Raw genomic sequence first — 23,487 nt, 5'->3', positions numbered from 1 at the left:
TATAGCAAAAAAAAAAAAAAAAAAAAACCTCAAAAAAAAACCACCAAAAAACAAAAAAAGAAGGCATAATTCCTACTTTTGTAGTTCCTCTGTAACTGTATTTAGAGCCTGTTAAAATAGGTAATCACAGGTAGTTTTGTTTTTTATTTTTTTAATTAAAAAATTTTTTTTAAGTTTTTTTTGGTCATAGGGTAAGTGCCCTTGCTGGAGAGAGACAAAAACAGACAGTGAAGGAAAGTGAGATATTACCCCACAGAAGCATGGCCATGCTGCAATTCCTTCTCCCTTCTCCTCCTGGAATTTTGGGCATGTCCACACAGACGCCCGACATGATTTTCTAGGTGTCAGGTCTGGGACTTGAAGTACTGTTGGCCATATGGGAGTCCCACCACCTTGACCACCATGCCAGCTGCTGGCTGCACACACAGGTAATCTTTGTGACTCAGAGATACTTAGGTCTCTCCTCAAAGTTTGACTGTAGCTTCTTTGGTTTTATAAACTATTCTTTAACCTTTTCAGAAAAATGCTATGAGACTCTCCTTTCATTAATAGATGTTTTGACAGCCATATAAGAAAAGATAAAGACTTCGGTGGTATACAGAGCATTTGTTACTATTTATTTAAGTAAATATTCAGTTCATGTGTTTTTAGTTTTTAATTGCCAGAACAGATATGTATGCTTGCCAGAGAGGGAGAGAAGGTGGGGGAGAAAGCACACGTAATGTGGTGTGGGAACATCACAATCCTTTCTCCATCCTGCTAGGATTTGGGACGTGCATACACATACCAGTATGTTTTTCAAGCCAGTGGGGTCAGGATTTTAAACTGTCATCAGCCATGTGGGATCTGGCTCCCTTAACCCAACAGTTATTGTCTTGAAAAATAATGCCTAAAGTGTAATTTTATTATTATACATTGCAGTTTTGGATTTTAAAGTAGCCCTTGAGTTTAGAAAGTTTTGTTTATTCAAAAATCAATTATTGTGACGTGTCTTAAGTTTAGAAAGTTTTCTTTTTTCAAAAATCAATTATTTTGGCATGTACCTGTAATCCCAGCTACTCAGGAGTCCGAAGCAGGAAAATTGCAAGTGTGAGGCCAGCCTGGGCAACACAGCAAGACCCTTTCTTTGTCTGAAACAGCAATAACAACAGCAAAACAAAAAAAGCACTTGCCACATGTATTCAGTAACTCATTATCAGTGTCTCAGTAAAGTATATACAGTGCCCACAAATTTTTTAAGTAAAAAATTTAAACAATGCAAAGGTTAGTCCCCTTTAAGTCTTTTCTCACTTAGTAACTATTAGATTAATTTCATTTATTTCTGTAATATGTGCACAGTCTCTCAATTTGCTTCTATTTTTGAAATAGTTTTTAATGTACTTTATACATTTCCTATTATGCGTATTGCTGCTTATTTGTTTCTCCACACCAGCACCTGAACTATTTAAGAGCAGATCCCTTTGGTCTTGGTTTAGAGGTACATGCAATTGCCTAGAACAGAACTTGCACATACTAAATGCTTAGATATTTTTTGATGAATGAAAAAAAAAAACCAAAAAAACCTTTGTCCTTGCCTATGGGCCTGTGAGTGAGTGAGTACATGCGCATATGGTTTGGTAATAAAATGAAGCAATATGAGAAATAAATAATAAAATAACATAGCTACTTTTTATTGCTGTGGTGTAATAGGACTTACCTACTTTATAGATGAATGACTTTGCAATATTTTTTCCATATGATTTTTGAAGAAAGTTTGGCAATATGTCTCTGGTAATCTTAGTAGAACGTTTAAGTCTAATGTGTTATAATTAGTATTGAATGAACCAGACTAAGTTACCTATTAGGTTAATTGTATGCAGGGACTTCAAAAAGTTCATGGAAAATGCAATTTAAAAATTTGGTTTTAAAAATTTGAAACTCACACAGTTTGTCTTTTTCATGATACACATTTTCCATGAACATTTTGAAGACTTTATCTCTAATGAAGACTAGCCCTGATTATACTGTTAAACTTGCCTTTGTAGCAACAAAATTGTATTACACTCATCCCCTAGTACTTACAGTAACAGACTCTGAAGCTAATACTTTTTCAAAAAGACTATTGCTTTGCTTAATTTTTTATCTTTATATTGTGTTTCACTTTTTTTTCATTTAAAGACCATTTTTATTTTATTTTATTTTATTTTTGTTTTGTTTCATCTTATTTTTTGCAGACAGGCTGGAGGAGAGAGCATCCTCAGATATGAATGTAGAGCCACTTTCTGCTCCACATAATCATCCTCCAGAAGATCCTTTTGGTTCTGTTCCTTTCATTTCCCACTCAGGCAAGTTACATATGTAACATCACTGTCATTAAAAAATACACACAAGAACAACTACAGCAATAAAACCTTATTAATATAAAGCAAAAATAAGAGTCAGGTGCTAGTTATAGGAGATAAAGTAGAAAATCATTTTAACTTGTAGCTGCTGTGGTCTTCCTGATGTTGTTCTGCCCATTAAGTTATTCAATTATATTTTTGCCAACATAGAAAAATGCTTATTTCTGCAGTAGAAATGTGTTTCTTTTCATCTTTGGCAATACTTTTTGTAAAAAAAAAAAAACCCACAAACTATGCATGAAAATCTCTCTCCCTTTTATATATTTAAGATACATTTAAGCTATTTTTATACTTTTAAGAATTTTGATATTTTCTTAGTTTACATATACTCTTTTGTAGTATATTTTTAAAAGTATTTATGATTTTGTATTTGTCACAGTTACTTTGTTTTAGCTGTTCTTCTTATATATCAGCTTTTGATTTTGATCCAGAATTTATACTGATATTACTATTTAAAAATACCTATAGTGAAAATTTCAAGGTAATTAGCCAGTTAATATTTGGAAGATACTCATATGGAATAGGACTTTGACATAAATTCATTTTGTGTGTGTGGTTATAGTGGAAGAAATGAGTTTTACTCTTGGAAGAAAGCATACTTTGTCAGAGGGTACTGGTGTTAGTTTATGTTCAGGTAAAAATAAATTATTTGAGGACATTTATTTTTCTGTAATAATGGAATAATTGAATCTACTGAAACAATGGTAATGAGTTTGTTTTTACTTTTTTTAAGTTTATCATAATTTTAGAAAATACTTTAAAATTAAAACTTTATTTTTATTAAGGTAATATATGTAGATAATTCAAAAAGTCAAACTTAACAAGGTTTAAAATGGTCTCCTTTCCCTGTTCAAACACTGTAGAAGTAATTTTTTACTTCCTGCATTTTAATATATTGTGCTTACTCTGCAATTTTATATTCTCTCAAACTCCTAATTTTGGATAATATCTGTGAACTTCCTATTATGAAAAGTGAGGATTTAGATTAATTACAGTGTTAGCACCTCTACCACACACAAATACAAATATGTTAAATAGTTATACATATGTCTGTGTAAATATTTATATAATATCTAAATATTATATAAATATATATTCTGTCATCCCTGTTCCAGCAGTTTGTCATAGTCTTTGGTTAATTTAGTGCTCAGCATATACATTTTTTTGGATGTGCAAATATTTGTTACTGTGATCATATTTTCTTTCTTCTATAGGGTTTTGTTTTTCCTGGAGTTAATCACCGTATTTATAGTTACTATGATTTTTAGTTTGCTTACTTTTTGATATACCGTATCATCGATTTATGTCCATTTACATGTAAAATTGTCTCCCAATTTATGGTGGCTATCATTTTCAGTTTTACTTGGTTGCAACATTTTTTGCAGTCCGCATTGGTTGCTTTCTAGGATTGCCATACACTTCTAGTCTTAGTATGCTGTCTCTTACCTGCCTCTCTTCTGGCAAAATTTCTAGGTCTCTTCTCTTCCTCTGTATTGGTTTGTTAGCAGAGTAACTCCTCTAGGTGTTCCTTGAGAGAGTATGCATAAAAACTTTTAAACCTTGCTTCCTAAATACCTTTTATTCCCCCTAAACTGATGGTTGGTTGATAATTTGGCTAGGTAAATAATTCTAAGTTATGTGTAATTTTCCCTGTGAACTTTAGAAACATTACTTTATGACTTCTAATACTGCTGTTAAGAAATCCCGTGTGGCTGGCTCCACAGCGTAGCACTTAATGGAGCCAGATCCCACATGGCCAACTGTGGTTTGAATTCCAACCCTGGGGCACATACTGGAGAACAAGCTGGGCACCTACGAGCCATACCCAAATCCTGATGGCAAGGTGGGATGGAGTTTGAAAAAGGATCACGAGCCCCATTATAGGGTGCTGTCTCTTTCTCTCTAATGAGTGGATATGTCCTCTGTGGTTAAAAAAAGAGAAAAATCTGATGCCATTCTGATTCTTGATTTGTGACCTGGGTTTGTTTTTGTTTTTGTTTTTGTTTTTCTGCTCCTTCAATTGTTAGAAATTGAGAATTCCCTTGAAGTAAATGATTCTAGGAGAAATAAAAGAACTGATGCTTTTTGTTAAGGTTTTTGCCATGGAGCATGTGTGCTCACCAGAGAAAGTGAGAGGAAAAGAGAAATTATGCTCAAGGAGGGATGACCATGTTGCCATCCCTTCTCCATTTTCCTCTTGTGATTTTGGGTACGCACATACACACACCAGGTCCAGGAGTCAAACCATGGTTAGACATGGGAAGTCTAGTGCCTTAACCACTGCACCACCTGTTGACCCCAGAACAGGTACTTTTTTTCTTTTAAAGACATAATAAAATTAAAAAATGGAAAGAGGTTGTTGGAAAAAAATGAATAGATTCATTAATTGTAGCTGGGATGTGGGTAGAGAACATAGCTCAGATCTATCCATTACCATCAAACTTTCATGAAGCAAAAAGACTATATCATTATGAGCCATGTATACTCAAGTTTTTATATGAATACAGTGTTTTAATTAGTCATAATAATAGTATGCTTTCAGTTTTCCCCTATTCCACCTATGAATATATATCCTTTTTTATAATCAAGATTATAAATAGCTTTCATTTTCCCCACATCTAATGATCTGGTGTTACTGCCAGAGATGGACTATTAGGTTTGGTAGGCCAGTGATCAAAGTTTCAAATTTTGGCAGTTTTCTGTGCAAATGTCTATATTCTGATAAAATACTCAATGAGTATGTATTAAAAATAGGAATCAGATGTAACATTTATTGTACTTAAGAATACACTTTTGAAGTCAAGATTACTCAGGTTCTACCTGAACTGTTATTTCTTAGAGCTGTGTGGCCCAGGCCAGTAACCTACTATACTACTTCCTCAGTATATCCATTTCCTTATCTGAAAAAGGGGGTAATATTACATAACAGATGACTGATAGTGTTCTTAGTGACTAATTAGAAGATCTTTGTGAAGCATGAAAAAATGTCTGGCACATAGTTTCTCAGGGTATACTGATTGTTTTTTTGTAATGGTTTCTATTTATATATGGTGATTGCAGTTATGTAATTGGAGCTCAGCTACCCTAAAGCCATTACATAACATTTTCAGTCCTACGATGTGTTTGCTTGGTTTTTGGTAAATGATTTATATCTTTTCAGTTTTATGGGAATTTCTAGGAGTTATCAACTCTTTAATATTTGTTTTACAGTATTTGCTCACATTCTATCATTGCCACTGTTTTTCTGCAGTTTCACAGTGAGATTTTGCTATATTTTAAATAAATTTTTATTGACTACCCTTATATGTGAACATTCGACACCTAATATTATACCTAGAGAAGAAATTGTTTGGCCAAGATGATAGACATTTACAAAATGGATTTATTGCTAGAAAAGCCTGCAAAACTGCAGGAAAAAATAGACAACTTTATACTCCGACTGGCTTTATTTGAAGATGCTCATTTATAAAAATGCTTAACCTTAAAGGGTTTTTCTTTTTGTATTTTATTAAGAAGGTGACACTTTATTATTTTTTAAAGTTGATTTATTTTTCCCATGGGAGTGACAGAGAGACCACATCCCCAACAGGGTCGTGACAGTCCACCTTCAGCCTCTTCCAGCCCTGGATCCTGGATACACATAGGCTCAGCATACTCAGGGTAGTCTCTGGATATGCTTTCAGTGGAAACTTCCATGTGAGTCAGCCTCACCCAGGTTTACTGCTATGCCATCATCTGGCCCCAAGGAGTTCTGATAGTTCCCTCTGTTTAAATGTATCTGTTTTGGGGTAAATGCACAGTTGTGCTGGTAAATACAGTGTGGTACTGTAATATGTAGAATCCCTAAAGTATGTATAAAACTAAAATTATCGTGCTAATACATTGCCGAGAGCATAAATTGGGACAACTGTTTTTGGAAAGCAGCTTAAGAATAAATGTTTGTGTTCTTTATTTTATCTTATTTTTTTAACCCCTTATGTCTGGGAATGTTACCCTAGGAAAATAACATAAAACTGGGGGGGAAAAGTGCAGCTACAAAAATGTTTAGTTGTAACATTAGTTTTAGAAGCAGAAAATTTAAAACATTCTGAATACCCAGTATCAGGCAAATGATTAAATTACAGCCTGTTTAGTAGATGAGATTTATTGAGGTTGTTTTAAAAATGATAGTAATGAAGATTATATGGTTATAAAGGTGTCTATACTGTAATTGAAGTAACCATTTATAATGGGAAGATAATCATATCATAAAACTGAATATTATAGGACAATTCATAATGTCATCATATTAGCACAGCTCTTTTGAATTTTGATCTGTTTACTTTGATTTTCTTTGTAGATATAATGTTGATACTTATTAAGCATAGTATGCATAAAACATTGTTATCCTTTTTTCTATTTGTTATCTATTTCTAGTTGTACTTTTACCTAAAAATCGAAATGGATTGTCATAAAGATTAAAGTCTTTGTCTTTCAAGAACTTAAGAGTTTGTTTAGATTGGGACCAGCAGTTAGCGTAATGGCTATGTCACTGGACTTCCATGTAGTCGACCGTGGTTTGAGTTTCGGACCCGGTGGCTTAAACTCACGCCCGGCGCATGTTTATGCGTGCCCAAGATCCTGAGAGGAGAATGGAGGAAAAGGGATTGCGGCATGGCCATCCCTCCCCACCCCGGGGCGGGGGGTGATTTCTTGCTTTCTGTTTCTGTCTCTCTCTCTTTCTGGCTAGCACACGTGCCCTATAGCAAAAACCTCTCAAAAAAAAAAAAAAGTTTGTTTAGGTAGAGATAATCATGAAAATTATGTACAATTAAGAACTGTAGATGCCGGGACCAGCAGTTAGCGTAATGGTTATGTTGCTGGATTCCTATGTAATCTACTGCGGTTTGCGGCCCGGACCTGGTGACTTAAAACTCACGCCGGGCGCGTGTGCGTGCGTACTCAAGATCCCGAGAGGAGAATGGGGGAGAAGGGATTGCGGTGTGGCTATCCCCCCTGGGGGGCGATTTCTCGCTTTCTGTCTCTCTGTCTCTCTCTGTCTGTCTGGCGAATGCTCGTGCCCTATCACAAACAAACAAACAAACAAAAAAACTCTCCAAAAATAAAAAAAGAACTGTAGATGCCACAAGAGATGTCTATTCAGTGGGTGCACAAAGGAGAATTGCTTTATTCAACTAGGCTGAGACTGGGAAAGAGGAGAATGGAGGAAAAGGGATTGCGGCATGGCCATCCCTCCCCACCCCGGGGCGGGGGGTGATTTCTTGCTTTCTGTTTCTGTCTCTCTCTCTTTCTGGCTAGCACACGTGCCCTATAGCAAAAACCTCTCAAAAAAAAAAAAAGTTTGTTTAGGTAGAGATAATCATGAAAATTATGTACAATTAAGAACTGTAGATGCCGGGACCAGCAGTTAGCGTAATGGTTATGTTGCTGGATTCCTATGTAATCTACTGCGGTTTGCGGCCCGGACCTGGTGACTTAAAACTCACGCCGGGCGCGTGTGCGTGCGTACTCAAGATCCCGAGAGGAGAATGGGGGAGAAGGGATTGCGGTGTGGCTATCCCCCCTGGGGGGCGATTTCTCGCTTTCTGTCTCTCTGTCTCTCTCTGTCTGTCTGGCGAATGCTCGTGCCCTATCACAAACAAACAAACAAACAAAAAAACTCTCCAAAAATAAAAAAAGAACTGTAGATGCCACAAGAGATGTCTATTCAGTGGGTGCACAAAGGAGAATTGCTTTATTCAACTAGGCTGAGACTGGGAATGAGAAAGCTTCACAGAAAAGATGTTCCTTCTAGCAGTGAATACATGTGAGCTTGTAGGAAAGCTAAGACAGCAGGACACTCAGAGCAAGCATTTGTGGACCAAGGCTTGAGAACTTGGCAGGGAAGTGCAGGCATTTGAGGATGGAAGGACTAAGGGGAAAAATCAGACTGAAGAGGAAGGGACTATGATGTAGGGTCTGGAGGCAAGAAACAGCAGATCTAGAAGGACTTTAAAATGGAAACGAAAATGATTAGATGTATGTTCTAGAACCAATACACTGGGAAGACTTTGGAATGTAAACTTTGTGACTAGAATGAGCCAGGAAGGCCATTTAGAGTAGTGTGGTCAGAGTGGTCTGGAGCACGATGAGCACAGAAGCAGAGAGCAGGTGAAAAGCGAACTCTTTCTTATGTGTGTCAAATCACTTAGAAAAGGTGGATCGGGGATTAATAACAGCAATAAGAAGTTTACTGTTTTCACCACACATTGTGTGAGAAGTAGTCTGATTTTTCTGTTTCTTTCTTTCTTTCTATCTATCTATCTATCTATCTATCTATCTATCTATCTATCTATCTATCTATCTATTTATTTATTTATGGAGAGTTCTGGGTTTTTTGTTTGCTTGTTTTTTTTTTTTTTTGCTATAGGGCGCGTCCACTCACCAGACAGACAGGGAGGGACAGAGAGACAGAAAGCGAGAAATCACCCCCCGGGGGGGATGGCCACACCGCAATCCTTTCTCCTCCATTCTCCTCTCTGGATCTCGGGCATGAACGCACGCTCCTGGCGTGAATTTTAAGCCACTGGCTCTGGGACGTGAGCTGCGATCAACTACATGGGAGTTCAGCGACATAGCCATTATGCTAACTGCTGGTCCCGAGAAGTAGTTTGATTAAAAGACTACTGTGAAAAATCCCATTCTTAAATTGATGGCCTGAAGAGATATGACAGAGGCAGAATTAGCAGATTTAGTAATCACATGGAAACAGTGAAGGGACTAAGGAAAGAAGAACCTAAAATAATGACCAGATTTTTGTGGACTTGTTGATCTTTTCAGGAAAGGGACAATATGGGCTAAGTTAATAGGAAGAGTTCAGTTTCACTGGTTGAGTTTACGTTGCCTGTGTGGGCATCAGAAATTTAGTAAGCGTTCAAACTGGTATTATAGGTAGAGAGAAATCTTGGCCAGAGAGACTTCACTATCAAGAAACTGGGGTTGATGCCAGTTTGGAGAGTGAGAGAAGAGAAGAGAGTTAAGATAATTCAGGGTAGTTTTAATAATTAAGAGGCAAGAGAGAGGAGATAGGAAAAGAGGTGGAGAAAGAAAAACTATGGTGACAGACGAAGTAGAGGAGAGCTGAGAAAAGGAAACAAAAATTTCTTTTGTTAAAGTATTATGCATAGCTTGTGAAATGCTAATGGGGTAGGCTAACTAGAAATATACTAGCATTTAGGAATTAATCTCGGTGAGGATAATATAGTTGGAATCTTATTTGCAGTAGACAGAGAAATAAATAGGAGTCAGAAATTGAGATATCAGTGATGGATTATTTATTCTTTAGAGGGAGGACTCCAGTTGTCCTTTGTAACAGAAAAGTAGGTAGGTTAAGGGAAGGATTTTGTTTAGTTTTGGTATGGACCAGATTAGAGAATTATATTTGTGTGTGTGTGTGTGTGTGTGTGTGTGTGTATGTGCGTAAATGTATAAAATAAAGATAATTCATAAAAGAACAATGTCCTAGAGGAGGTAAAGTTATTAACACAAATCGGTGTCTAACAAGATGTTCAAAAACTCTCATAAATAAAAGCAGTGGGAGGATCAGTGACTTGAGTTTGATAGTTTGGGCTGTATGGGAATGGCAGAGCTGACTGGGCATCTACAGTCTTCTGAGGAACTGATCTGACTTGCTGGTGGTTGGTATACAGTGGTGTCCATCTCCTTGATTTTAGAACTTCAGTGGTCAATTTTAGAATTGGTTTAGGAGCGAAGGTGGCACATACTGTCAAGTCATTTGTGATTAGTAAGAGCGATGTGGAAGGGGAGAAAAATGCTGGAAGAAGAGAAATTGAAGTATGCACAATGAAGTTAAGCTGTATAGGGGAGGCCATGAAGTCTGAGGAGATGAGGGCAAACACTTAAACACCAACGGACTTACTGAAAAATAGGATTATGGGGTTAGTGAAAAGAAGATCTGGACAGATCAAAAGTTATAATCAGAAATACACTTGTAAATGGCTTATATGAACACTTCAAGTGTTTGGCATTAAGAATGATCCAGTAATTTGGGGTCTAGGCCATCATATTTGATACTGAGTCTTCCCTAATGAATGAAAGCTTGTGGCCAGATGACAGCAAAGAAGAAAAATATCAGTCTAATGGTTGACTGAACTATGAAAGAGAATGAGTACCTGTACGGAGTTTGGAAAATGATGATGTATAAGTCTCAGGAGCAGAGAATGTCAGAATACTATGAGGAGTCATATTTTGAGTGGTATCTATTTGAAAGACAGAGGAAGTGAAATGGTGAAGAATGCCAGATTTTCTCACAGATTTATAGGGCTTTCTGTGTATTAGGTGGCATTTAAGTAGAAATGTTCTGATGGTATGTTTGCAATTCAAAAACTCCAAGGAGATAACTTCTATAATAGAAGAATGTACACAAGAAACTACTGATAAAAGGATAATAGGGAAGGTGGTGGTTGGCAGGAGGGAAGAGTTGTTAAGGAGTTGATCACAAGCAGGTGATAATTGAACTTAGTTTTGGAAGATAAGGAAGGGTTCTCAAGAAGGCACAATAGGAGAAAAGATGTCCTAGTAAAATAAAATAATAGTAGGACCAAGTGGCCCTGTGTGTGAAAGGCAGCTAGAGAAGTAGTCACTGCTTCCTATGTCCCTAGTCCCAGCTCCCATATCTTCTATCATTTAGAGTTGAGAATACCTTTATTTATTTATTTATCCTTTGGAGAGGTTTCTGCTACAGGGCTCTTGCGCTCATCATAAAGACAGAGAGAGAAAACGAGAAAACCCCCCCATAGGGAATGGCCATGCCACAGTCCCTTCTCTATTCTGCTCTCAGGATCTTGGGCATGCATGCCACACATGCCTGGTGTGAGTTTAAGCCACCGGGTCTGGGACTTGAACCACAGTTGACTACATGGGAGTCCAGTGACATAGCCATTACAACAGCTGCTGGTCCCTTCAGAATACCTTTTTTTTTGCATGTATTTTTTTTCCATTTCTTTTATATTTCTTATCTGATATAGTCAACTTGGCCTATCTTAGTTTGGCCACATAGAATCATCTTCCTGATTTTTCCCCCTAGTTTATGGTGCACTTTGATACTTTTAGAAAGATAAATTGGAAATAACATTTTGGCAGATTTTGTCTTGAAATGAATCTAGCTTTTCCTGTTTTTATTTTGAAATGTTTCTTTATGAAATAAATTAAAATTTGTAATTATCCATGTGTGCAAAAACCAAATAATTGTATCAGGAATCTGTTTGGGACCAGCAGATGGCATAATGGTTATGTTGCTGGACTCCCATGTAATAAACCATGGTCTGAGGCCCAGACCCAGAGGCTTGAAACTTATTCCAGGCTCATGTGCATACGTGCCCAAAATTCTGAGAGGAAAATGGAGAAGAAGGGATTGTGGCATGGCCTTCCCTCCTATGGGGTGATTTCTCACTTTCTGTCTGTCTGTGTCTGTCTCTCCAGCGAGCACATGTGCCCTATAGCAAAAATCTCTTTTAAAAAATCTGTTTGATACTATATGCAAATATGTCATATTCCATAAGTTGATGTTTTAATTTGCATAGAAATTTATTTACCTTTATGTCAGGTTACTAAACTGATGTTAGTAATGTATTTTATCAGAAAGACCACTGACTTTGGAATTATAAAGCCTTTGGTTCCGATCTTAGTTCTTTCACAGATTCATCATCTGGTATTGGGTGTGGTCTAACTTCTTGTAAAGATTCTTTATCTTAAATTGGGCAATCTTAGCTACTTGCTAAGAATTGTTGAAAGGAATAAAAGAGAACTTTATACAAGACACATCTTCAATAAATATAGGGTGCTGCTGTGATTACTATTATAGGCAATGTCACTAATAATATTTTTACTGTTTCCTACTGAACTCTGAAAATTACCAATGTACGCTGTGCATACCCATACAATCATATTAGAAGCAAGGGTATCCATCACCTGTCTTGAAACTCTCCGCCTCTTTCCTCTCCCAGGGCATTGTTTTAGCTAGTTTGTATACCAGTATATGCTGTGTGACTTTGTGAATCATGATATAGTGTGGACAACTCAATTTTAATAACCCCCCACAACTTCTGAAACATGTAATGGTTCATAAAATAACAAAATTAAATTTGAAAAGTTTTATTTTCATGTAGGTGATATTACATAGGTCACTTAAGTTTTAGGTTTCTTAAATTACAGTTAATTTTTAATTAGGTTTGGTGAACTTCCCCTAGCCTCCCAACCCTATATTCTGATAGTTAAACTGAGTTAGGGTTGAGAAAGGTCACATATATAGCAAATATTCATTGAACATAAACTCTTGTAAGTTGTCAGACCAAATGTTGAATAACTTTATAAGTTACAGTGGGGTATATTATTTATTCTTTAAATAATATAGTTTATAAAGTACATAGTTCTTGAAGATAACATTTTTTTCTATTTTGGTATGTTAGTGATAACACCATATATTGAATTCTACTGCATACACAAAGTGAAAACTGAGACTGAGAAAGCAGCAGTAACTCACGGTCACATAGCTTATATGTAGGAAGCTAGCTTTTTTCTGATTCTAAACGCTGTTCTGAAAATAGTAGCAAAACAACAACAATACAATTAACCAACTTTAATAATCTATGATATAGAGCATAATAGAAATTTCAGTTTTGCGGTGTTTTTAATCTGACTGGGAACAACTATCCACTGACCAGTACGATTCTCTTCTTACACTGAAACCATCTCTTGACCTATCTTCAGAGAAATAGTACCGATTTTGATAAAACCTTCTCCTAATCCACTAATCCTTGGGCCTAACATGGTAAATTACTGGGCAATGATGGGAGGCAGTATGCTACCAATTCAGAGTGAGCTTTAAAGTCTTCCTGCTCCTCCCTTTTATCCTAAATGCTAAGACAACAGAAGGCATGTAATTATAATAGCAGTTTCAAGCCATTTATCCTCTATAATCTGATAGCCAAGAAAAGAACATCAAAATAAAATTTCCTTGACACTGGAAGCTTCTTATATGATTAAAAGTGTACCACCTGTTTTAAAACTAAAAGAACAACTGCCTCCTAGATAGAGACCTGATTAGAAGAGTGGTAATATGAATAGTATGATGCAGACATGTTCCTCATATGTTCCTAATATTTTAAGTTTGGGGGCATAGTTTATGAAAGTTCATATATGTGATTTAAAGTAAATCCATGTATTATCTTTTTAAAATTACATAGCATTAACTGGGATCTCATTCTTTATATGATGTATTTGTTTAAAAGAATACTATAAAAATATGAATATTTAGCCTCACAGATGTCATTTTAAGCATTTACTACAAATTTTGGCTTTGGGGTTCTTTTTTTGGACTATGCCAGACTACCATGTCTTTGAAACTTAACACCTAGAAATAGCTTTTTGTGAAAACTCAAAAGCACAGAATTTGTGATTCATGTTTTTTTTAAATCCATTTGGTAGGATGAACTTGTATTTCAAAACTGCCCAATATTTTTTACCTTGTTCACTCAATTTCCAGATCACGAGAATCAGGATTAACATGTGAGTAGCTGATAATTATTTCAAAACTGTTCAAGTGAATGGTAAACTTCTTGAAGTCAAGTATTGTCCTGATCATCTTTTATGCTATATGACACCTTACTTAATAAATTGATTATCATAATATACCCTGATAATCTAATCTCTGTTCTTCTCTCTTTCTGTTCACACACATACTTCCCAATATTTAATTAACTTTCACTAAATAGGTTATTATTTAATGTCAGCTCTTACAGGTAAGTTCTATTATCATTTCTGTTTTATAGATGAGGAAACAGTCTTATTTAGATGTTTATCTATCTTCCATAGTTTTTTGTAAAGTTGAGTATTCTTTTGTTGATAAAGTCTTACAGTATGGTAGGCTAAATTGATGAGAACTTCTAAGAACTGTAGACTATAAAATACTCTTAACAAGGTACTCATCATATAGTCCAACAAAATACCATTTGCTGAAATAAAAGGGCCCAGTCTAGGTGGTGTGGTTTAGAGCTTGGTGGAAGCTTGCAGTGCTGAAAGCCACATGACTGATTGCAGGTTTGATCCCTGGGTCAGACCTGAAAACATGACATGCATAGGTACCGAAGATCTGAGGAGTTTGGGGAAAAAGGTTCACAGCATGATAAGACCCTGTCAAAAGTGCCTTCTCTGTCTCTTGCATGCATGAACTATCATTAAAAATATTTATAGTGCTCATCCTGCTTTTTACTTTGCAGACATGGATTTTTTTTTTTTTAAAGAGGGTACAAAAGAAATGGAAAACAAGCCGATGGTTGTATTTTATAGTCGGTTGATGATAAGCTATGTTGAGTTTTTGCTAGGGATTGTACCTAATGGTAATTGGGTTACATAATTTACAGATGACAGTTGGAAGCAGAGAAGTCAGTATGACCTTAATATATGGCCTTACACATGGGTAGGTCTCAAATTTCTTCTGTATAACAGGAGATTGAACCAAATCTCTAAAAATCCCATCTTTGTTTTACTTTCAAGAAATAGTTTAAGGTCACCAAAAGAAAAAGGTGGAGAGATTAGAGAAAGCTAAGGATTGAGTTTTGGGTGATACCAATACATGTCTTTGAAGTGGTGGGAAGTCATGGCCGTGATCTGATATGGAATGCAAGAGGAACATTTTTGATGATGTGGTTAATAAGAGAAAAAATGCTCTTGGAAAGATCATAGTGGACCTTACCGAGCACCTTCACTCTAATGTTGTGGGAGCCTAATACTGCGGAGTTAAAAGATGTTTGAGAAGCTGATGGCACTGCATTTGTGCACTCCACAGCAGCCTCACTTCTTAGTACCACTAGCAGTAGAGGAGGCACTCTGTAAAGTCATCAAGACATTATGCTATAGTAGCAATAACAGTAATAGCTCTTTAGTGAGTACGTACCATACACCACCACTGTTGTAAGCGCTTTACATGCATTTTCACTTTAATTCTTGCTCTAGCTCTGTAGCTCTGCAAGGCAGATATTAATGCTATTATTATTCCTCCCTATTTTATGGGTGATAAAAGTCAAGCACTGAATAATGTATGGTTCTAAATAAGAACATGGGTCATCAAAGGACACTTTCTTTCATTTCTGGCGCTGATGAAGGAAGGGGAAGTATATTACATATTTTTATATAGATAGTAACCAAATGGTTAATTAGGTATTTCACCTACTTTGTAAATGTTCATTATTTTATTCATAGTACTAAATAATTGAAACATTCAACTATTAGCTTTAGACTATCTTGTAATTTTATATATGAGATAAATAAAGCAGTAAGAATTTTAATTAACAGACTTTACCTTTGTACTTTTTATTGCCAGAGAGATAGCAAGATGGTGAGCATCTCCACCACCCAAGTGGGATCTGATCATACTGCAGTCCTTTGTCTTCCATTTCTCCATCCTGTCAGGATTTTGGGTCCATGTGCATACATGCCTGGTATGTTTTTCAGGCTGCTGGAGCTAGGTTTCAAACCACATTCAGCCAAAAGGGATTTGGATCCCAGTGGTTATCAGCAGATTTATTTAAGGGAACTAGATACTTCTATTACTCTAATAGTTTTTGCAGTACTTTAACTTGGAATTTTCTTGAGAGCTTACAAGCCACACAGGAGAATTTAAAACTTCATATTCCATCATTGCAAATTTTTTTATATTATCTTAGGCACTCACCTTATTCTCAGAATTTGGATCTAAGTTAATTTTGGCTATTTTTAGTAATCAAACCAACCTCAAAAGATGAGGATGTGGTATTATTTTATAGTGGCATCTAAAAGAAGAATTGAAAGAGCAAGTACACTAGACGGTGAGACCTATATGCTGGTCTCAGTTTTTCTATTAAGTAGATGTATGCCCTTAGTTAAAACTTTCAGTTCTACTTGAAGTGATTAAGACCGTTGTTAATTATGTAATATCTGAACTTTCTTCCAGTTGTGAGAGTCTTTGATATTTTTAAATCTAGGCCCTAATAAGATACTAACAATTCACAATCTTTGAAAATGTTTATTGTTATAGAAAAGCAGAGAAAGATAGTAGACTGTACATGAGCTACTTTAAAGAAAATTTCTTTCTATATTTTACTTATAGAAATGTGGAATATATCAGTGTAGTCACTATTTTAAGTTCTTTTAACTAAATTTAAAAAATTTGTTTTGGCTAATAACCTACTGATTTGTTCTTATTTGGTGAACAATGTTTTGAAATAATAGCTCTCAGTCGATTAACCTTTGCTAAGATTTGATTACAGATACTATTAGATTGTTGGGAAAGTCATGACTCATTTTTGCATAGAAAAAAACATAGAAAACTGTCATGATTTTTCCAACAACCTAATAGATGATCAAATAGATTTTTTTCAGAACATTTGTTTATTAAATCATTGCATAGTTAGTAAACTGGCTTCAGTATCACCAATTAAAATGTAACTTGTTAAGATCCTCAAAATAGCTAAAAAGCTGACATTTTTAGTTTTCATTTCCAGGACAAGAAACAAATAAAGAATATTCTGATTAGAAACCATCAAAACATTATTCTACTGTATTTAGTTATAGGAAAGAAAAATGCCCTGCTTAGGACCAAAAATAAAAATAAAGGTCAGTATATGAAATTTTATAGTTTTACTAAAATTACTTAATAGAGGAAAGATAAAACCAAGTATGATCCTGGATTCATTTAGACAGTTGTTGGTGCTGTAAATAAATGTTCCTAGTGCTTATTCTAAGTATTATGGCTTTCCTTCCACCTACTTGAAAAACAGCCATTTTTCTGTTAATAACACAGATCTCAGTAAATATATAGGGATTATTAGGATTTAGAGTACATTGAATTATAAAGCGACATATTTAGAATATACTTTTGGGAAATTAACTTTAGCAGTGAAATAATCCTGATTAAATTTCATAGTAAATCAAATGTGTATTATTTAATCTAACAACTCAGAAGGAGCAACCGGACTCTAGAGCAGAGAGTAGGAATATCTGATTTTTAAAATGTAGGAATATATTTAGGGGAAAAAATGTACTCTAAAAGTTCATGGCACTTTTAGCTAGAGGTCACAATTTGAAGTACTATATACACTATACAGTTGTAACCAACTTCATGCAACTTTATAACTAGTAATACTTTGATAATCTTTTATGCCTAGGGAACAGAACTAAAAGCCTTATAATATATCAAAACAATTTTTATTTTTGTGTCATTCTCAACTTTTTCTCAGCTCTTGCATATTTTCAGAATGAAGAGGATGCTTAAGTTGATTGCTCTTGCTGCAGAAACTGAAAGCTATTTAGGACTGTTGTGACTTGCAGTTTGGAACTTGCAGCAGGAGGTGCTGGAGAGGGATAACTACATATACTTTGTGCTAGGTAGTGAATATTTAAGCTGCTCTTAGTACCTTTCAGAAAGTGTTCTTTTTTAAAATATAGCATATCTTTTTAATTCAGTATATGAATTATTTAATTCAATTTATTTAATTCTATTTTAATTTCTTGTTTATATTCAATCACTTTTGTCACTTAGCTTGTAAAGTGAATATTCTAACCTGAATACTTCTCACCAGTCCAGTAGGGGGACACCATTCACATTATCATCAACAGATAATAACTCATTTCTTTGTCCCTTAAATGTCATGTCTCTTTATTTTCTCTTTTAATGACTCTGTAACAGCTTTTGAAGGAATAGACATGGAGGAATAAGAGAAATAGTTAAATAATATAAGAATATAGGGAGGAAAAACTTGAATTTTTTTAATTGGTTATTTCAGTTTTACATAGAGGAAACAATAAAAACCAATCTGTGTACCCCAACGGAAATTTCCCGTTTCCCATTGTTTTGACGTGGAATCACAAAAATAGCATAGATCATTGTGTCTTCTCTTGCTCTTTTTATAATTTATTCATGATAGAGTATGCACACAAGAGATAAACAACCTCCAGGGGGTCTGTTCATTCCACTGTCCCATTCCCCGAGTCCTTCAGCCCATCAGATTTTGGGTGCTCACATGTGCTGCATGTTTTATGCTGACCAGGCCCAGGATTTGAACCATGACCATCATGAGAGATCTGGCTGTTCTTGAGCAGCATGTTACCACTACGCCATAGAGCTTTCCATTTCCTCGCTTTTTTGAAAGCAGTACTTTTTCATTTCTTACACTGCATTCTCATATATCACCATTAAAAATGAGAAATATAACTTATAGGAACAAAAATACACCTTATGGTATGTGGATATACAATTATTAATCTCCTTATTTCTGGTCAATTCTAAAGTGAACCGAACTTTTGTATTAGCTATAGAATTACTTCCTGCTCTCTCTCTCTCTTTCCTCTCAGTTAGTTCATCTTCCACCACTGAACCTACAGAATTCACTAGGAAGTTGTTGAGTTTGATGAATAAGTAAATCTGACCCTTCCTGGGAGATGATGATGATAAGGGCTTATTACATGTCAGGCACTGTTTGAAGTCCTTTCTTCATGATAACTCTATGAAGTAAAAGCTATTATTTTTCTACTCTATGTGTAAGAGAAGAGCAGAATAGCTATGATCTTGTCAGGATTATTGGGATAGCCTTAATACCTGTATATTAATAATAATAAAGAGGAATAAGAATAAATACAAAAAGTGAAACTGATAATTAAAAAGGTGTGGCGTTACCCCCTCAAGGGAAAAATGCATGAGTCATGGCTTTATTGAGGATGCTGAGGGGGCTGGCAGTTAATGTGGTGGTTAAGGGCACTGGATCCCACATGGCTGACTGCAGTTCAAGTCCTGAACCTAGAGGCTTGCTTTCTAACTCTCCCCCCTCTTGTTTTTGCTCTCTCCATTTCTGGTAAGATTAAAATAAGTAAAATAAAGTTAAATAAACTATTTATTAAAAATAAAATAAAATGCTTAAAATATAAAAATAACCTCGAGGTTCTACTGGTAAATTGTTACAAGTTATATATACAGTATTTTATTGTGTTCCTGTCAGAATAAATAATGGCCTGTGTTGCTATGTTGAGACCTGGAAACATGCATTCAAATGGTAAGTGTAAAAAAAAAACCACCAATATATACTCACACTGACAATTTAAAAAATAGATCTGTATGGCACTTTACAGCAAAGACATAAAGCTGACAAAGGGCAAACAATCAGAAACAGTGCCATATTTTCTGGAAAGCAAAGGTGGCAGTTGGGGAAGGAAACAGTAAATTTTAGGAAGACTGGAATTAAAATATAAAAATAATAGCAAAAAAAGGTGAATTTCCACTAAGATGGAATATGTGTTATATGTTCTAGATAACCTTCAAGAACAAAAACTGAGTGCCCTCGAGATGGAACATTTTCTAGAGAAGTTTTATAGCAGCATTTTTCCAAAATGGTTTTTGCATAACTGTTTATAAATGTTAACAGTTGTTACATGTAAATAAAAATATAGTGAAACATATTTAGGCAATCCTAGGTTTCCTAAAATGAAACATTCTTGTGGGTAATACTTATGAGCACCTGTAATGAACATATTGTAGGCAAGCAGGGGTAGAGCCAGAAGAGAGAGTGTATCCTTTCATAGACTCAGTTGCCTGAGACCAACGGTTTGGTTTGGTTCTTGCTAAGGGAGTAATGTTCTGTAGGATATGCGTTGGTACATACTGAATGCTACTGGAGGTGTCCATGAGTAGGTGTAAGGGCTGTACATTGCTGCTTTCTACGGGGTGATGTTAGTCAGTTGAGGAAGAAATATGTTCAAATGTATCTTAGAGGAATTGTTGCAGAGTGGGGGATAATTGGAAATCTTCTGAACCATATGAATTTGCTTTTGGCTGAAAATTTATGAAAATAAATTCTGCCAATCCAGAAGTAATCCTTGTTATTAATTTCAGAAGTATGCTATATGGAGAAGTCAAATTTGAGAATCTGCATGTTTTTTTTTTTTTTTTTTCCTGTTAGGATAACACTGTCTATAGCTCTTGACTGTTTTAAGGAACTGGCAGATTATATTTGTACTTAAGTATAACCTGATAGAATTATCCATGTCTTTCTTTCCCACTTTCAATTTTTTTTTAAAGTGTCAGGTGGCATGTGGATGACAGAAACAGGGCTAGCCATGCCACAGTGCTTTCTCTTCCAATTCTCCATCTCATCTGGATCCTTGCTCACTTTTGCCCCATGACTCATGTCAAGGTTGTCAACAGACTGCTCAGATGAAGTGACCAGAATTTCTCTGCTTAGTTTACTGGACCTCTTTCTATTATCCAGCTCAGTTGTAAAACTCTCTTTCCTGGAAATCCGCTACTCTGTAGGCCTCTATGCCATTGCATTCACCTGATTTTGGTCCTCCTCTCTGGCTGATACTTTTTGGTTTGCCTTGCCAGTTTATATATGGAGAAGTCAAATTTTAAAATCTGCATGTTTTTTTTTTTTTTTTTCCTGTTAGGATAACACTGTCTATAGCTCTTGACTGTTTTAAGGAACTGGCAGATTATATTTGTACTTAAGTATAACCTGATAGAATTATCCATGTCTTTCTTTCCCACTTTCAATTTTTTTTTAAAGTGTCAGGTGGCATGTGGATGACAGAAACAGGGCTAGCCATGCCACAGTGCTTTCTCTTCCAATTCTCCATCTCATCTGGATCCTTGCTCACTTTTGCCCCATGACTCATGTCAAGGTTGTCAACAGACTGCTCAGATGAAGTGACCAGAATTTCTCTGCTTAGTTTACTGGACCTCTTTCTATTATCCAGCTCAGTTGTAAAACTCTCTTTCCTGGAAATCCGCTACTCTGTAGGCCTCTATGCCATTGCATTCACCTGATTTTGGTCCTCCTCTCTGGCTGATACTTTTTGGTTTGCCTTGCCAGTTTAGTCTTTGTGATGACTTATGAATGAGGGCTCAGTTTGGACCTGCTTTTCCTCTACATTCTCTTCCTAGGTGATGGATGTCCTTTAGAGTCTTACGGCTCTCCCTACACATCCTCTGCATGATGGTAACTCCTAAGTCCATTTTGTAAACCCAAAATTAACTATGGCTCAAGCCACAGATATCTTAGTGCTTTATACTTTTCACATGTATACATTGTTACATATGTCCCAAACCAGTTATGATATTCTCAACTTGCCAACTTAGTCTTTACCTACTCTTTTCTGTGTAAATGGTACTACCATCCATCCTAACTTTTACTCTTCAATCCCTTTCATCTTCTATCTATCTACCCCACCATGACTGTCATTCAGGCCATGATAATATCTAAGAGGAATTGCAAGTTCTTCCCTGAAGCCCTCTACTCCCAACTTTTTGCATTCCCCTTTAGTCTTTCTCTAATAGCAGTCATCTTTTTGAAAGAGAAATCTGATCATGGCACCCATTTTAAACCTGTGTAATGGCTTTTCACTAAACACTGAGCATTAAATAAAGCCTGAAATTCTATCATGGTCTTAGAGGCACCCTTATAATTGGCCTTTTCCAGTTTTCTCAACCTCATCCTGTACAGCATTCCCCTTGCTCGCTGTGCTCTAGCCACACTGGTCTGTTCGCAGTACCTCAGACATGCGTCATTCAGGCTGTTCTTTCTCTGGAGCAGTTTCCAGGTCGTCCTTTGTTTGCATGGCTGGCTTTTCATTGGTCAGTCTGAACTGCCATCTCCTGAGGAAGGCCTTTACCAGCTGTCCAGCATAGTTGTGTGCACTCATTCCCCCTGCTCTGTTATTTCAGAGTAGTACTCACAATGTGTATTTACTTCTACTCTTTAACTGTAAACTCCTGAAAGCAGAGACCATGTTTATTTTATTTATCAATGTATTTCCAATGTATAACATGTAGTGCTATATGGTTCTTTTTTTTGTTGTTGTTAAATGATATAAGAAAATGTAGTTGAATTAATTTTGAACCAAAACATCTCCAGATGTAAAGAAAGAATTTGTCTTTATTATGGTTCTTTATTATACTTCTTTTACATTTATCGTAAATTTTAAAATTCTGAATATAGTTAGTGAGGCTCAGAAAAGTCACTTATTGTTTCATTCAACAAATACTGATTCAGCACAGTGCTAAGGTGTGGAGATAAATAGTAATGATAATGGTAAAGAGACAAATAACTACATTACAAAGGGGCAGGAACTACAGTTATGGCTTGTATTAGATTCATGAAGAACACCAAATACAGAATGGGTATTTTTCGAGGGTCAGCTCTGAAGGGCTGAGACATGGGCTGAGTCTTGAAATAGCACCTTATTCACAAGCCTGTCATGTGGGAGTGGGAGGCAGAAGGGCATTCAGACCGAGGTACAGTATACAATGGGACAGAGATATTAGACAGCACACTGTCCCTTGATACTCAAGTCTGTTAGGTTCTTGAGTTTCTGATAGCAAATATTATGAGATTGGAAAGCAAGAGATCTCAAAAAAAAAAAAAAAATCCAAATCTTTTCATGAGTTTGAAGTGAGTTTGGGTGTGGCCACAGACAGTACCCATGGGAAATATCAGAGGCTGCAGCTAAAGATGTGGTAGGACAGAAACCTATATAGAAAAGAGCACTCAGGGCAGCCAGTGGTGTGGTGATTAAAGCCCTAGATCCCACATGAGCAACTTTGTGGTTTGAGTCCCGGACTTGGTGGCTTGAGAAATGTGCTGTGTGTGTGTGCATGAGTGCCCAACATCCTGAGAGGAGAATGGAGGGGAGGGATTGTGGTGTGGCCACCCTCCCTACCCGGGGGAGGGGGGGTGTTGATTTCTCACTTTCCCTTTCTGTCTCATGCACTTGCCCTATATAACAAAACTTTAAAAAAAAAAGCACCCTGTGCCATGCTAAGGGTTGGGACCTTTAGAGAGCCACTGGAAGGTTTTAAACATGCAGTGCATGATTAATGTTTTAGAAAAATCATTATGCTGACTGTGCAAAGAAGGAGTGTGAGTATATGGAACTCAGGGCAGAGGCAAATTTGGAGACTAAGGTGTTGCTAGGTGAGAAATAATGAGGAAATGAAACAGGCAACTGGCATTGGGAGAGGAGGGAACAAATGCAAGAGATGTTTCAATTACAGTAACACTTGGTGGTAAGAAGGAAGGTTTAG

The 23,487-nt window shown here is 36.1% G+C and overlaps 1 protein-coding gene across 1 annotated transcript in view; it reads left to right on the top strand.

The window, feature by feature from the left end:
- The window catches only part of BMP2K (BMP2 inducible kinase), a gene marked incomplete at its 5' end in the record, with an annotated part of 136,537 nt that overhangs the window by 105,344 nt on the left and 7,706 nt on the right, over positions 1–23,487 (top strand). The window contains 1 exon segment of the mRNA XM_006151481.3: positions 2,214–2,324. Coding sequence (XP_006151543.2) covers positions 2,214–2,324 — 111 coding nt within the window.

Source organism: Tupaia chinensis, unplaced genomic scaffold (genome assembly GCF_000334495.1).
Source record: "Tupaia chinensis unplaced genomic scaffold, TupChi_1.0 Scaffold000318_1, whole genome shotgun sequence".
NCBI classification, from domain to species: Eukaryota; Metazoa; Chordata; class Mammalia; order Scandentia; family Tupaiidae; genus Tupaia; species Tupaia belangeri.
The sequence above is the reverse complement of the archived record's forward strand: the minus strand, read 5'-3'. Positions and strand labels throughout refer to the sequence as shown.